The sequence below is a fragment of the Xiphophorus maculatus genome, chromosome 6 (assembly GCF_002775205.1).
Source record: "Xiphophorus maculatus strain JP 163 A chromosome 6, X_maculatus-5.0-male, whole genome shotgun sequence".
Lineage (NCBI taxonomy): Eukaryota > Metazoa > Chordata > Actinopteri > Cyprinodontiformes > Poeciliidae > Xiphophorus > Xiphophorus maculatus.
In genome coordinates this window covers 5,395,183-5,409,168 of record NC_036448.1, presented here as the reverse complement: position 1 = coordinate 5,409,168, position 13,986 = coordinate 5,395,183, and the positions used below count along the sequence as shown (strand labels likewise).

The following is a 13,986-nucleotide window of genomic DNA, read 5'->3' as shown; positions in this document are numbered from 1 at the left end:
GTAATTGATTTGACTTTTTTTTTTTTTTTGCTAGACGTAAATAACTTCAGTCCGGTGATAATCACACGAGACTTTATACATCATCCCCGCTGCAATAAGAGTCTGCTGATAAGTGGCATCCATGAATCCCAGTGGGAGAGGCAAGCACTTACTGATTGTTCCTCCCTGGTGTTGCTGGGGGGTCCCTCCGGGTCAACTGGGGAGTGATCCGTCGGGGGGTCACTGCCCTGGGAGGGGGGGCAGTCTGAAGACGAGCTCTGCTGAGGGGCAGGTGTGGATGCTGCGAACAGAAAGTCGAGGGAATGCGATGAGATGAAAGATGGGAATCTGGATTATGACCTTTAAGCACGTCTGCCTTCGACGACGTTAGCTTTCAGATGAGGCTCGTTCTGACAGGCGGTTAGCCGCCTCCCTTCTTTTCAAGAGGGACAAAACAAGAGCAAGAAGGTGTGCGGGAAGGCAGACGGGCCAACTGTTTGGCAAGAGAGCTGAAGCAAACACGAACGTCTAACAATTAGCGGTACTTGGAAGGCGAAGGCTGTTACGTCAGTTTCCCCGCAAAACTGGAGACAGCAGAAAAGTAAAGATGACAGTTCAAAGCGGCTAGCAAGACATCTGTAAAGGCAGTAATGAATGTGAGAAGAGAAGCACTGTTATGCAGAGGGTGTTTGGGTTTTTCCTTTGAGTGAAGGTTACCAGGGAAACAAAGATCACTATCTCAAAAGTCCTTCCAGACAATGGTTGTTCGAGATTGACCGAAATCAGATTATTTTTAGCTCACTTCGCCCAACCAATGACCAACCGGCTGGAAACTCAAAAAACTTGACCATTTTCCAATCAGTGTACACATCATAGCTAGGTCATGGTGATGAAACCCTCTGTGAAGGTAGCTGTTTTAGGATGTTTTCACACCTGATCGACTCAATTTGATTTGAGACTAAAACTGCAACATTTGTTACATTTTCGGCTGCTGCAGTTCACTTTCACACTGCACTGTCAAATGATCCAAAACCTGTTCCCCCTCCTCGCCCGTGGTGGTACTGAACCAAGAACCACTGAGGGACAAAAATCGACACAAAAATCTTTGAAGACGACGCTGATCGACACACCCTTCTTCGCAAAATGTAAACAAAATGGAGTGGCGTCAGATTTTAGCAGTTGTAGGATTTCTCTTTTGTCTCTGGTAAAAGACCAGGAGCCATTTCTCCCACTGCTGTTTGACATGTGTGTTTGCTTTGGTTATATTTACCCAGAATGCCCTGCACTGTAGTTGGCTTAATGCTTTACTGCAGGAAGCAAACTACAGTAAAGCTAATGACCTGCATTCTGTTTCAGCAATGCTGGCTGCGCTAACTGTCTTATGATACTGTAGAAGACCACATAGAAGAGGTTAAATCAAACCGAGCCTACCGGACCATCAGGTTTGAAAACACCCCATCGTGCTTACCGGAGTGCCAATAAACATGGAAGCTTGGTGTTTGTTAAATACAGATATCTTGAGGTACCTTAAGATACTCAAACATGTACAAAAATCAAGCTATTCAGATAAATTGTACCAGAACCAAACAGCATTCAGTTTCTATGCAAACATTGAGAAAAGTGCAAAGCAGCTGAAACACTGAATTCCTGTGAAACAAGTCTGAAGATCAACTCGTTTAGAGTTTCTTGATGTGCATTGATGATTTGGCTAATGGCACTTGATAAAATGTAATGTATGTCACTGGTTTCTCTATTGATGATTTTATGACGTTTTGTTTTTTATGTTTTTATGATGTAAAGCACTTTGAACTGCCTTGTTGCTGAAATATGATGTACAAATAAACATGATTGATCGATTGATAGAAATTGCTTCTGTAAAGTGCGTTCAGAAACACTTACGTGATTCGGTTGATGGTGAGGTGGACGTTCCTGGGCTCAAAGTCATCCTGGACAGATCAAGGTCACTACAGCTACCTTCCTCCTCCTGATTGGCTGCTGCCTGAGGAGGCAGCAGCTGACTGCAGACCAGTGTGTCAGGCGCACTCATGAGGCCAGGGGTTCCGCACCTGCTCGCCCCTCCGGACACCACGCCGAGTCCCGCTCCCGATGTGGACGGGCCCTCGCCTGCGTCCAAGTCCACGCCCAGTCCTTCCTTCCCTAGGCTGAGCTGCCTCTGGAGCAGGGCGGGGTCGGCCATGTGATGAGGGCTGGTGATGGCCGAGGAAGGCGCAGACAGGTCGCACGTTTGGGGGCACACGGTGGTAATGGGGACCAGGCCTTGGAGCATGGCAGCTGGTATGGCATGGCCCCCGACTCCCACCGTCTGGGCCGGCATATACGCTGCCATGGCCGCCCACTGCTGCTGAGTGGTGGGGAAAATGTTGGCCTGGCTCAGGATGATGGGCTGACCGCCGGGGAGGACCTGAGCTACCTGGAGGGGGCCCTGAACGGGGAAGGTCAAAGTCTGAGCCTGGCTGGGAAACGGCTGCTGGGCCCACTGAGCCGCTTGGACCGGCCCCATGGTCATATAACCTGAAGGAGACAAACATCGTCTAGCTTTTAGCATCTGAAGAAGGAGTTCAACCAATCAACGGCAAGAGAAGGACTGTGAGAAGCAGCCAAGAGGACCAGCCTAAGACTAGAGTAGCTGAGAGAATCTGCTCATGGAACAACAATTAGTCAAAGATTCTATTAAAACTGGACATTTTGAAAAGCTGTAAGAAGTCAAGTTTGTAGTCGACTTCCACACAGAGGAAACAGCAAACATGGAAGTAAACCAAAAGGCAACTTTAGAGTAGTGGAGAGTATTTACAAGGAGCTTGTGCTCAACAAGGAAAACAAAATGATGATTGACAAAACCCTTTTCACCTGGACGACTGTACTGTCTGCCTCTTCTTACTAAAGACAGGTAAAAGTTCTTATTGGTTCCACAAGCTTTGAAGCTACCACAGATACAGTACATACATATCTGATATGTATGTACTGTATCTGAAGGAATGCCTAGTTGGTCTATATGCTATTGTGCGTGTAAATTGAGTGATTGTGTAAGGCTATGCCTGAGATTCGCCTGTATCGATATTTTACCACAAATCCATTTTGAAATAGGGACAAGTTATCTATCCAACCAACTATCCATCTATAAAATACGCCACACAATCCCCACTCTGGTGCCAGCATCACGGTGGTTGAATGAACACCAAGAAGCTAAACATAATTGCAAAAACTGTACAGAAAATACAGAATTTGCATTTAAGATGGTCTGTAAGTATGTTCAGACTCCTCAAAAGGCAAAGCTTCAGCTTCACTTGGTTCAAACTCTAAAACACAAAATCTCTTTTGCTGTCTTGCTATGAATCGGTGCATAATTGTTCAAATTGATCAGTGAATCTATAAATTATCAGCATGCAATAAAAGAATGCTTTGTCGTTGCATTTTAGTCAATAAAAGGTTTATTTTCCCTACCTAATTCATATGAACTCAATGAAACACATTTGTGATGTAGCCATTTCAAAATGATGTGAAAGAGTTGAATATCATGCACGCTTTTGTTAATATCAAATGTGCCTACAGCTAATTTTCTTGGACTTTTTGATTCAATTTGTCCAATGCTGCTGATCTACCGCTTCCACTCAAAGGAGAGTGAGCAAATGACAGAGCTTGTCGTGTTCCCAATTTGAATCGGAGGCGAGATATTAAAATGGTCGTCTACCTGACGGCATGGAGGTCGGGCTGAAGGGGGCGTACAGCTCGGCGGGGGTGTGCTGCTGCTGCTGGCGGCTGCTCCGGTTCGGGTCCAGCGTGTTGGCAGGTGACGGGGGCATCTGGAAGGACACACATGTCACCTCTACCAAAGTCACCTAAAAGTCGCACCGAGCTCCATCTGCGGGGGTTTCTGCCGTCAGATCAGAGCGATTCCGGTCGCCACCAGCGCCCTGACAGAACTCGTATCGGTTCCGCTGACATGAAAGCGTTATTTTTTTATTTTCGCCGGAGGTACTCACCGAGGGAGGGGTGGACATGTCGCCGAAAAGATCAAAGTGGTTGATGTTCTACGAGTTGGGCCGTACGACGAGGTGGAGAGGGGGGCGGAGGGGGAGAAAGAAGAGGGAAAAGTCTGGTGATACATCAGCACCTGAAAAAACTCCAGAGTCATGACCGTTTTATTTCGGACATGGGCTGCCGGTGGTTGCATGGTTGGGTAGGTGTGGGCAGTAAAAATCTATTCGTAAAGACGCTTTGTGCTGCGGACGGCAAGAAACAACTATCCCCCTCATTTCATTATCAGTTAATGGATCTCAAATGAATCTTTCATGCTTCGCTATAATTGAGTTGATAAAAGGCTATTGGGTTCCATAAAACAGACTCTGATTAGATATTCTTATGTCTGCCAATCATGAGAGGCCCCGGTGAGAGTCTGGGCTGCTTTATCATGTTGATTTTTGCTCCAGGAGGAGATACACACTCACACACACACACGGGGGGGGGGGGGGGGGGGGCAGGTTTTAATTCAACCAATAATGGAGGACGCTCCTGAAACCACCAGACCGCTACCATGGGACCACCTCGCCCAGTACGCAGACTGAAGCCCCCTACTCTACTCCCCCTCTGAGGTCTACTCACACCACTGACAGCACTGTGGAAAAGTCTTCACCCCCTGCACAGATTTCTTCCATTTTGCCTTTTTGTCACACTTAAAAATGTTTTCATCTCATCAGAGATTACCTGAGTAAATATAAGACAATATTTTCAAATGTTGATGTCATTTGTCTTGGGGAAAATGCCTCTCCGAAGCAGGCCTGAGTACCACCATATCAATAAATCCCTCCAGTAGAATCAGTCTGACAACATGAAGGAGGCTAAAAATGTACAAATTTAACAACAAGATGAGAAACAAAACCAGTGCAATCCATCAGTGTAGAAACCATTAGCGGTTTCTAAATCTTTGGGAATCTTTCTCTACATTTGTAGAATCTTTATGTACAAATATAGAGAACAGGGAGGAAAACTGAACCTTGGCAGGAGCGGCAGGCCGAGCAAAATTACAAAAAGAGCTCACTTTTCAACAATAACAAAGAAATTGGGAAATAATGGGAGACTTCCCCGCATCCCCCTAAAAAGAAAAACACAGAAAGGCCAGTGGTGGTAATGTTTAAGTCTGAGCTATTTTACCATTTCAGGACCTGGTTGACTTGATATAATTCATAAAACCACTAACTCTGCTTCACCAGAAAATCTGCAAGCCAATTGTCCAGCCAACTTTTAAACTCAAGCAGACTTGGTTTATGTAGCACTACAGCGAGATCATCTCTAAATAACTAAAAAAAAAAAATAGTGTATAACAAAAGGTCAAAGTCTGGACTTAAATTTGTTCAAGATGCTGTCAGAGTTGTTATTTCTCACAGCGATGTAAAAAGCAATGACGATGCTTGCCGACGAACCAGAGTTAACAGGCAATAACTATTTTCACAAAGGGCCAAGTGGGTTTGCATGGTTTTCCCTTTATTATCAGCATTTGAGAACTTTGGTATTTACTCAGGTTATCGTTTTTAGATGCAGTGAACTCCCGCCTGTTCGTGGTCCAGTATTCACTCAATTTTTCTGGTAGAATGTAACCCCAATTTGTCTGCAAAAAACTGCCTCTTTCTAGATTTTTCCATAGAGTACATCTAACAGTCAAAAGAAAATGCAGCTTTGGAAGCTAAAATACTTGGCTGCAATGGTACTTGATATGCAATTGGCTAGCGTCGGTAGAGTAGCCAACCCAGGAGCTTCGTTTATTTTCCTTAGTGCCGATTGGTTGAACTCCCAAAAGCATAAATAGGGAAAACTGTAGATTAGCTTCTGTGATAGTGATTAGGCGGCTTCTACAGTGCATATGAACACATATTAAGTTATATTCGTTGTTTGAATTATTAAATAGTAAGTCATAAGTGTTCTTAAAGGGGGTCAGAAGTACTTGTGGATTTTAGCTTCCACGGCTGTGGTCCTAAAAATCGAACAAGTCTCGGGCGTCCACTGTCTTACTATTTTATGACCTGAAAGATTTACAAATTAAGGCAAAAAGCAGAAGAATTCATAAGGGAGCAAAAATCATTTTCACAACCCTTTAGGTGAAACATTGTAAACATGGAATGGAAAAAGTCGCATGGAATGGTTGCAGCCATGCCCAAGCAGACAGTGATTGAGTGTAAAAGCGTGGAAATTCACACAAAACGCACAGACTTGCATGCTGCAGCGAAACTCACAGGGGAACGGTCAAACCAAAAAGAACGGACAAACGAAAACGGGAACGGCGGCCGTCGGTGACGCCGCCGTGACGTGGCGTTTATGTCCTCCTCCCACAGGCTGCGGACATAAAGGGGTGACACACAGTTTGCGCGGCACGCCGATAACCATCGAGGGGCACAGAATGAGTCAGAATTTGGAAGAGGAAGGAGAAGAAAAAAAAAAAAGAAGAAGCAAACATTGTACACAGAGGTCTTTCCCCCCCGAGGGAGCTGACACACATCGGATGAGCTCGAGGCTCTCAAAAAGCTCCAACTGAATGAACAGACAAGCAGTAACACTTAGAGATATGGAAGCGCTGCTGCCTAAACCGGCATGGGCTGTTTGGGTGAGATAGCAACGGGGCTGAGACAGTTCATCTGTCTGATGCACCGGGTTACAAAACACACAAATGACAGGAGGTTTTTTTCTTGGTGAATGTTGGGTAAAAGTGGGGGTGGAACAAATGTTTCTTTTTAAAGATGAAACAGGATTATCATTGCATGGTAGAGAACTGAGATGAACCCAGCTTCGGTTCGATTAAAACCAGGGGGAGAAATGTCACAAATCCTCTGAACAAGGAGCAGTTTTTTTTTTGTTGTTGTTTTTTAACAGGTGCCTTAATTGTAAATGTAACAACACAACATGCAACTCAACTCAATACTCCCCCCACCCCACTCTCCACTGCCTACAAACCTCTCATTTCCACCCTCTGAGGAAGACAAACAGCCATTCCACGGCGCGGAACCGGCCCAGCGTTCCAGTTCGACGGGACCGGCAAACAGATCTTTTTTTTTATGTATATTTCTAGCATCTGGTTATGATACGCATCTAATTCTGCACAAGATTGGATTTTGTACACAAAGCTGGCCCGTCTAATGTTGTGTGTAATTACAGAGGACTTCGGTCGACCAATCTGCTGCTTTCAAGTCTTCAAGATTCTGCGGCACCACCAGCCTTATTATCATGACAAAAAGAAAAGAGAACATTGTTGTTCTGTTGTCAGTTTTCTTTTTGAGCCAATACCCTGCTTTACCACACTGCACCAGTATCACCCCAAGAACCTTTTCAGGTGTCACATGGCAGGCATAAACCCCCCTGTATTTATATGCCTTTTACACGATGGGCCAAGACAAAGTAGTGCCAAATGACAAGTTTGCGTGACGTTCTACGCAGATGACGTCAGGATTATTCAAACCGGGTGAAGAGTGTCCGTAGACATCGTTTTCAAGTCACAGAAGTTTGGACTATGACTAGGACATTAAAACATGTAAATATGATTTGATCTCAACCAGAGGCTGACGACCTTTAAATACCATTTTTGACCAGTTTTTACCCATAAAATGTAGTTACTATTCAAATAAATTATTAGAGGCTTTTGAACTTCTGAAACGAAATGGGCTCAAAACGGAAAACTATTAAAACCAGTCATCCTTTTGGATCTATATTTTAAAAACAACTGGTTTCTTTATCAGTTGTGCTAATAGTTTACAGCCACCACTGTGAAGGGACCCTTGAGCAAAACCACTGCTCTGTAGCTTTGGCTGGACGTTCAGGGATGATGTTCTGCTAAAAGGAGAATCTCTCAGGTCTTTAGCAATTTCCAAAACGTTTTCATTCGGGATTGTCTGGTGTTTAGCTCCAATTGTCTTCAGCTTTGACCAGCTTCCTGCTACTTTCCCTCCCATTCAGCATTATGCACTACTTCATGCCATTCTTAAGTAAAATGCATTGAGGTTTTTAGCCCTTATGTGACAAAATGTGACATAGTTCGAGGGGTGTGAATACTTTTGCAAGCTCCTGCACTGCAACCTTTGGTGAAGCTGAGCAAAATGGGCCAGTTGTGGCTTAAGGAACTCCCTTTGCGAGGGTCCTAAAGAGAGGTTTGTAAGCAGTAAAGTAAGAAAAAAAACATTTAAAACATTTAAAAAAATGTAAATAATAAGAATGAAAACACCTACAGTCATGAAATGGCGTTTGGGAACGTCATAGATCCCTTCCTTCTGCTGACTGGTTGGGACCTGCGTTAGATCGGATGTCGATTGATATGGAAGTCAACAGATCAACACCTTTTACTTTTTCTTCGCTGGCTAAGTATTTCAACACAGGAGTGTGCAAAAATAATAGAAGAAAAAAAGGGGGGAAAAAAACATGTCTATTAAAGTAGAAAAAAAAGTTAACTCAATCAATTTCCATCCAGGTTAATAATTTAGATGCACTTATCTTTTAGCAGCGCAGGATTATGCAAATTCTACAGTTGCGCCGCCGGATCAATTCTGCTTAAATCGATATCGATTGCAAACAAAGCTTGAAGGAGGTTCGGTGTGTGTTAAGAAAGCCTATTATTATTCGACAACCGTCTGCGCTGTCTCATTTGATGATATGAAAATGCCTCGGCTCTGGCGTTTCTCTCTTCTCTTTTTTTGTTTTTCTTCACAGCTATCCAAGATATCTGCTGGTTCTTAACCCTGCTGCTCGCCTCTTCATCTGCTACCTCAACTGGTTAGCTTTCAGTTATGTTCCCCCGAAGTCTATTGATCTTGTTTCACTCGGAGATCAAATGGCATGGCAAGTGATTAATCTCTCTCTTTCTCCATCTGCAACTTTCATCTTTGGAGAGGCCGAAGCAGGAGGAGGACAAGGGAGACCGGGGAACGGGGCGGGTGGAGGCTGGTATTAACCCGTTCCACGCGTCCCGGGAGTTCTATGTGGTCCTTCAAGTGGTCCAAAATCTAAAGGTCATGATGTTGGCCGCTGAAGACGACCTTGGTGTACATAGGCAGTGGGCGAATTCAAGTTGAACAGCTCACCTCGACACGTTGTAAACTGCTTTAGGTGCAATTTGGTATGGAGCGTGCATTTGCCCCAAACCAAGTTTCTTTCATTTTTGCTTTTTCTTTTGTTAAAAATGTTTCGATCAAAACATTTACGCATCAGACAAAAATAACACAAAAACAAACTGGAGTTTTCGTTCAATATGGGAAAAGGTTATCCAAACCAACAAGGCCATTTGTGAAAAGTATTTGCACCCTGAAAGTAATAACTTAACATTGTATTAACCAGGAAGGAGTCTTTAAGTCCGCTGTGGAGGAATTGGACCCACTTTTCTCTGGAGAATTTATTTTTTATTCAGCCACTTTGCTGGGTTTTTGTACAATGGAGTATGAGGGCCACAAAAAAAATGTAATTATGAGAATTAACTCATACGAAAATAAAGCCATAATATTACGTACTAATGCTACAAATTTACCCTCGTATTATTTCTATTTTATTTTCGCACAGCTTTTTTCTCTTGGTATGACTTTATTCTCGTAATTTGTTACTTGTTTTAGTTTTATTTTATTAGCATGGCCCCAACAGTGACACGTCTTATTTTTGAGACTGAACAGCATTTTCAAAGTCACGCCAAAACATCTCAATAGAACTTGAATCCGGGTTTGACTGGACTTTTAGACTTTTTCAGTGATTCAGTAGTGGACTCCGTGGTGTGATGTGGATCACTGTCCTTCTGCATGAGGTCGTAGTTCAGGTCTTTAACAACCATTATCGCTTCAGACCATCACACTGCCACCACCTTGTTGGTAAGTAAGATGAGTATTTTGTTTCTGGAAAGCGTCAGATGGAACGGGAGGAGCACCTTTCAGAAAGTTTTGCCGTTAAGATAAAAGTCATCTGTGAACTCATGGGAAGCTCCTCCACAACTTTAGGTTTTCTCAGCATGTGGCTATTGGCGCTCGCTGTGGTTCAGTGGAGATTCAAAAGCCAGAGGTTTTGTAAGCCTCTCCGGTCAATTCAATGAAATCTGGAATGACAGAAGTCAACAAATGTTCTTCTTATCTGTGTTGCGTTTTGAGGTCTTTTGCCCTACTTCCTACTTCACGTTGTCAGACTGGTTCAATTAAAGTCATTTCTTTATCATACTGGCATTGATGAGTATAGAAGCTGGTTTGGATGGCTTTTTCCCCCTTAATAGATTAAATCAACATTTGAAAACTGCCTTTTGTGTTTAGGTTATCAGTGTCTTGATTTAAATTCTTTCTGGATGATTTGAAATGACAAAAAAAAAAAAAAAAAAAAAAAAAAGAAAAACGCAAAAACAGACGAGATCTCCAAAGAGGATACTGCCTTTTTTATGGCACTAAAAGCTTTAAAGTATTTCATTGTATTATTTAAACTTTCTGTCTTACTCAATCTTGTGAAATCATGAGATCTAAGGCGTCACCTTTCTAAGTGTCACTGGAGTCTACTGCTCAATTCGTACCTTTTTTCATACACTAAAATTCATATAAAACAAACAAACAAACAAAAAAACTTTCTCCAAAAACAGTCAACACACTCTAGCTTCCTTCAGGTCAGAGCCATACCATAAATACTGCTATCTTTTTATTTATAAGGAATAAAGAGGGAGGAAAAAAAAAAAGTGGGGCAAAACTTGTCTTTGTACCTGATAAACGCTCTCCTCTGACTGGGGGCCACGGAGGGGTTCGTGTCCAGCCTCAAACACTATGTACTACAGAACAGAATCAGTGGGCAAGGCATAGAGATGCAGAAAATAATGAAGGGGAAGGACAGAGGCAGAGAGAGAGAGTGAGAAAAGGAGGAGGAGATGGCATATAAAACAGAGAGATAGAGGTGTGGAGGCATGAGCAGAATAAATGAAAGCACAAGGGAGCGGGGATGGCGTTGAGCGGAGGAGGGTGGGGGGGGAAACGAGATCAGGGGAAGGAAGAGTGTGAAAAATGGGGCATGGGAAAGAGGAAGGGAGAAAAGAAAAGAAAAAAAAAGAGTGAGGTGGGAAGAGGAAAGAGCACAAGTATAACAGGTCAGGCAGTAGTTAAAGGCAATGTGGAGGTCTTAGCTGAAGGTTAGCCTTCCACCTCAGCAGTGTCAAACTCCACTTCCAGTGTAGAAATTGCTTCAGATTTTTGTCTAAAGATATGTCACAGCTGTAGATCTACCGAAATTGATGTAAAAATGAAATGAAAACGGAGAAATTTGTTTGACATTTTGGGAGATACTGGTAACGAAAATGCAAGCTACGTGTGTAGCAGCGATTCGACAAAGATAGAAAAAGTTACTTTTTTTTCTAATTATTGTTTTTTTTTTATAATTACCATCTTAAATTTATTCCTCAAAAAAGAAGAATGTATTCCTTTTCTAATATTGTAGCTGAAACATGTAGGATAGCTTTACCTCACTAAACAGCTAGCATCTTTGCGCTAAAAGGTTGCTAATCTGTTTGCCTCAGAAGAAAATCTGGGTAGCGCCAAGATATGAGAAGCTACTTTTTTTTCCAAATATAGATTTTTATGCAATTACTATGTCCAATTTATTCCTCAAAAACAGTAAAAATTATTGTCTAAAGTACTGTAGATGAATCGAGCTGCAAGGACACTTTTACCTCAAAAAAACGGGCATTTTTGTGCTAACAGGTGGCTAAACTACTGTAATGTTTTGTTTGTTGGGAATTTCTAATTTTGTTGTTTTTTTAAATGGTCCAACCAAGGACTGGGTTTGCAAATTAACATATGGCTAGTAAAAACCTTCGTACAAAACAACGGTTGGTAGTTTGTCTTGTAACATTGTTAACTGTGCTCTCCTTGGTTAAATAAACTAAAAATGAATTTCATTAAATGCAGAAAACGTAAAAGTGCATTTTTATGATTCAGACATTAGAATCGCACATTCACAAGCTGATGGTGTGCAGTAAATATGCTCTAAAATAATTTACCAAAATACCGGAAGGTAATTTTGTCAGTATAGTTAGCTACATTTTACGCACACGGCAGCCATATTGAATTTTGAGATAGCGGTTTGGGAGAGGCCGTCAAATCTTTCCAAAACAGAATCAGAAAATTTCAGCTTCTGAGTAATAATTTAATGCAGCATCCATCCAGATTTCCTACGCACCCACTGGAATGGACTTAATCCTCTTAATGAAATGTTTAACAAAACATATATCCCAAAATGCCAAAGGCTCTGAACACAGTCAGGCGTTTTGTCAACCAGCATCAACAAAAATCGAAAGCTACAAATGGGAATGACATCATGAAAAAAGCAAACATCAAGAGCAAAGACCAGAGGTGTTCTGGGGGGGAGAGGTGGGGCGTTTGGACGAACCACTGAACATAGCATTCAGAGTAAGAGTTAGTGTTGTCTGTATTCAGTGTGAGCAAACACAGAGAAAAAAAAGGAAGAAAAAAAAAAAGGAAGTCATGTTGAGCCAAATAAATACAGGGCAAAAATAGTGGGGGCGGGATAACATCCAGTCGGGGGAAGTGAAGAGGGGCATGTCTTTGGAGGAAAATCCGAACACCGACACAGATTCACTCGAAAAATATGGTTGTACAACACTGCACTGGCAAAATGGGAGTTGGATGGCTGAGGATAACTGTTCACTAGGATGGTCTACTGTGTATTACAGAATGGTGCAATATTATGAAATACTAATTCAAGCAGAGCAGTGGCTGGAGAAAGAAGAAATATATTAAAGTTTTTTTTGTTTCCCCCCCACCCCCCATTCAATGTGTTTCATTCCAGTGAAGCTAGAAAGGCAGTCCAGTGTTCTGGATCTGCTTGTAGCGCCCGCTCACCTACCTGGTACACCGGGTCATCCACTTCGTCCTCGAGGATGGTCTGCGATTGAGGAAGAGGGCAGATGACACATTTTGTTTTTCAGTTTCATTAAAAAAAAATAAAATAGAAGGCTAAAAAAAAAACAACAAAACAATCTAAGTCTATCTGTACATAGTTACACAATGACACAGGGTTGCTGTGATTTACTTAAATCACAGGCATCGACACTCATATGATTAAAGTGAGAGAAAAAAAATGTAATCAGTTGATTATATGTAGATTTTCTGTGCATTAAATGGATGACGTGTAGAAACTCAATGCGGAGGAGAAGCGGAAATCAGAGCCTGACCTGGTAGACGGCCTGCTCACAGTGTTTGTCCTTCTGAGCCTTCTTCTCCATCTCCTCCCGCTGTTTGATGTCATAAATCAGCGTGAAGAGGTCGCGCAGGTCAAGGATCAGAGGCTCCGCCTGAAAGCAGGAATTAGACAATGGGTTTGTGAAAACATCCGAAAAGCTGAGAAACTCGTCTTGAAAGAATACAGCAAGTAAAACCTAAATAAAATAAAAACGTTTCCCTTTGTCCTTGTTAAATGCACCAATATTACTAATTACACAAGTTTTTTGTTTTATTCATGACCATGCAAGAAATGTATTCCTACTGATGATCCAATGATCCTCCGACTGATGGTCTTCATTTGTAAAAACCATTGAAAACCACATCTTCCTCCGCTTTACAATCATGCACCACCTTGAGTTGGTCTATGAGATTCTGATAGAATACCCAAAAAGCTGCGTATTAATCCGCAATCCATAAAAAGATGCATATTTTCACCTGTGCTTCATATGTTTGCACTACAAACTACACAAACTTTCACTTTTCGGTTTTGGGACCAGAACTTACAGACTGCGCCGTCTTGACGGCCACAAACCGGTGGTGGCCCTCCTTCCCGCAGACATACCCAAAGGCCCGGTGGTCCCTGGTGTCCTTTGCGATGTAGCTGATCTCATGGACCGAGTGGTGATGCAGAAGCACCTGAACGACAGGAAGGCGGGGCGATCAACGCAGGTGACGTCTTCTCCTGTTAAGAGCTTGCATTCTGTCTTTTTAAAGCGTGACACAGAGCTGCGCACTTTGTTGCCATCCAAAGTAGGTCAGACTCACTTTA

At 42.6% G+C, this 13,986-nt stretch overlaps 1 protein-coding gene across 3 annotated transcripts in view; it reads right to left on the bottom strand.

The window, feature by feature from the left end:
* Nucleotides 1-13,986, bottom strand: part of LOC102229272 (disabled homolog 1-like) — a 64,876-nt gene that overhangs the window by 1,819 nt on the left and 49,071 nt on the right. For 2 of the 3 annotated variants that reach the window (XM_005811020.3, XM_023335083.1), the window contains exons 5-13: nt 13,722-13,853; nt 13,169-13,288; nt 12,841-12,879; nt 10,688-10,753; nt 8,205-8,264; nt 3,981-4,028; nt 3,689-3,800; nt 1,879-2,511; nt 153-280 (exon numbers count right to left, since the gene is read on the bottom strand). In XM_005811020.3, the coding sequence (XP_005811077.1) occupies nt 153-280; nt 1,879-2,511; nt 3,689-3,800; nt 3,981-4,028; nt 8,205-8,264; nt 10,688-10,753; nt 12,841-12,879; nt 13,169-13,288; nt 13,722-13,853 (1,338 nt within the window). The remainder of the gene's footprint in view (nt 1-152; nt 281-1,878; nt 2,512-3,688; nt 3,801-3,980; nt 4,029-8,204; nt 8,265-10,687; nt 10,754-12,840; nt 12,880-13,168; nt 13,289-13,721; nt 13,854-13,986) is intronic. The other variant, XM_023335084.1, reaches the window with a different exon arrangement.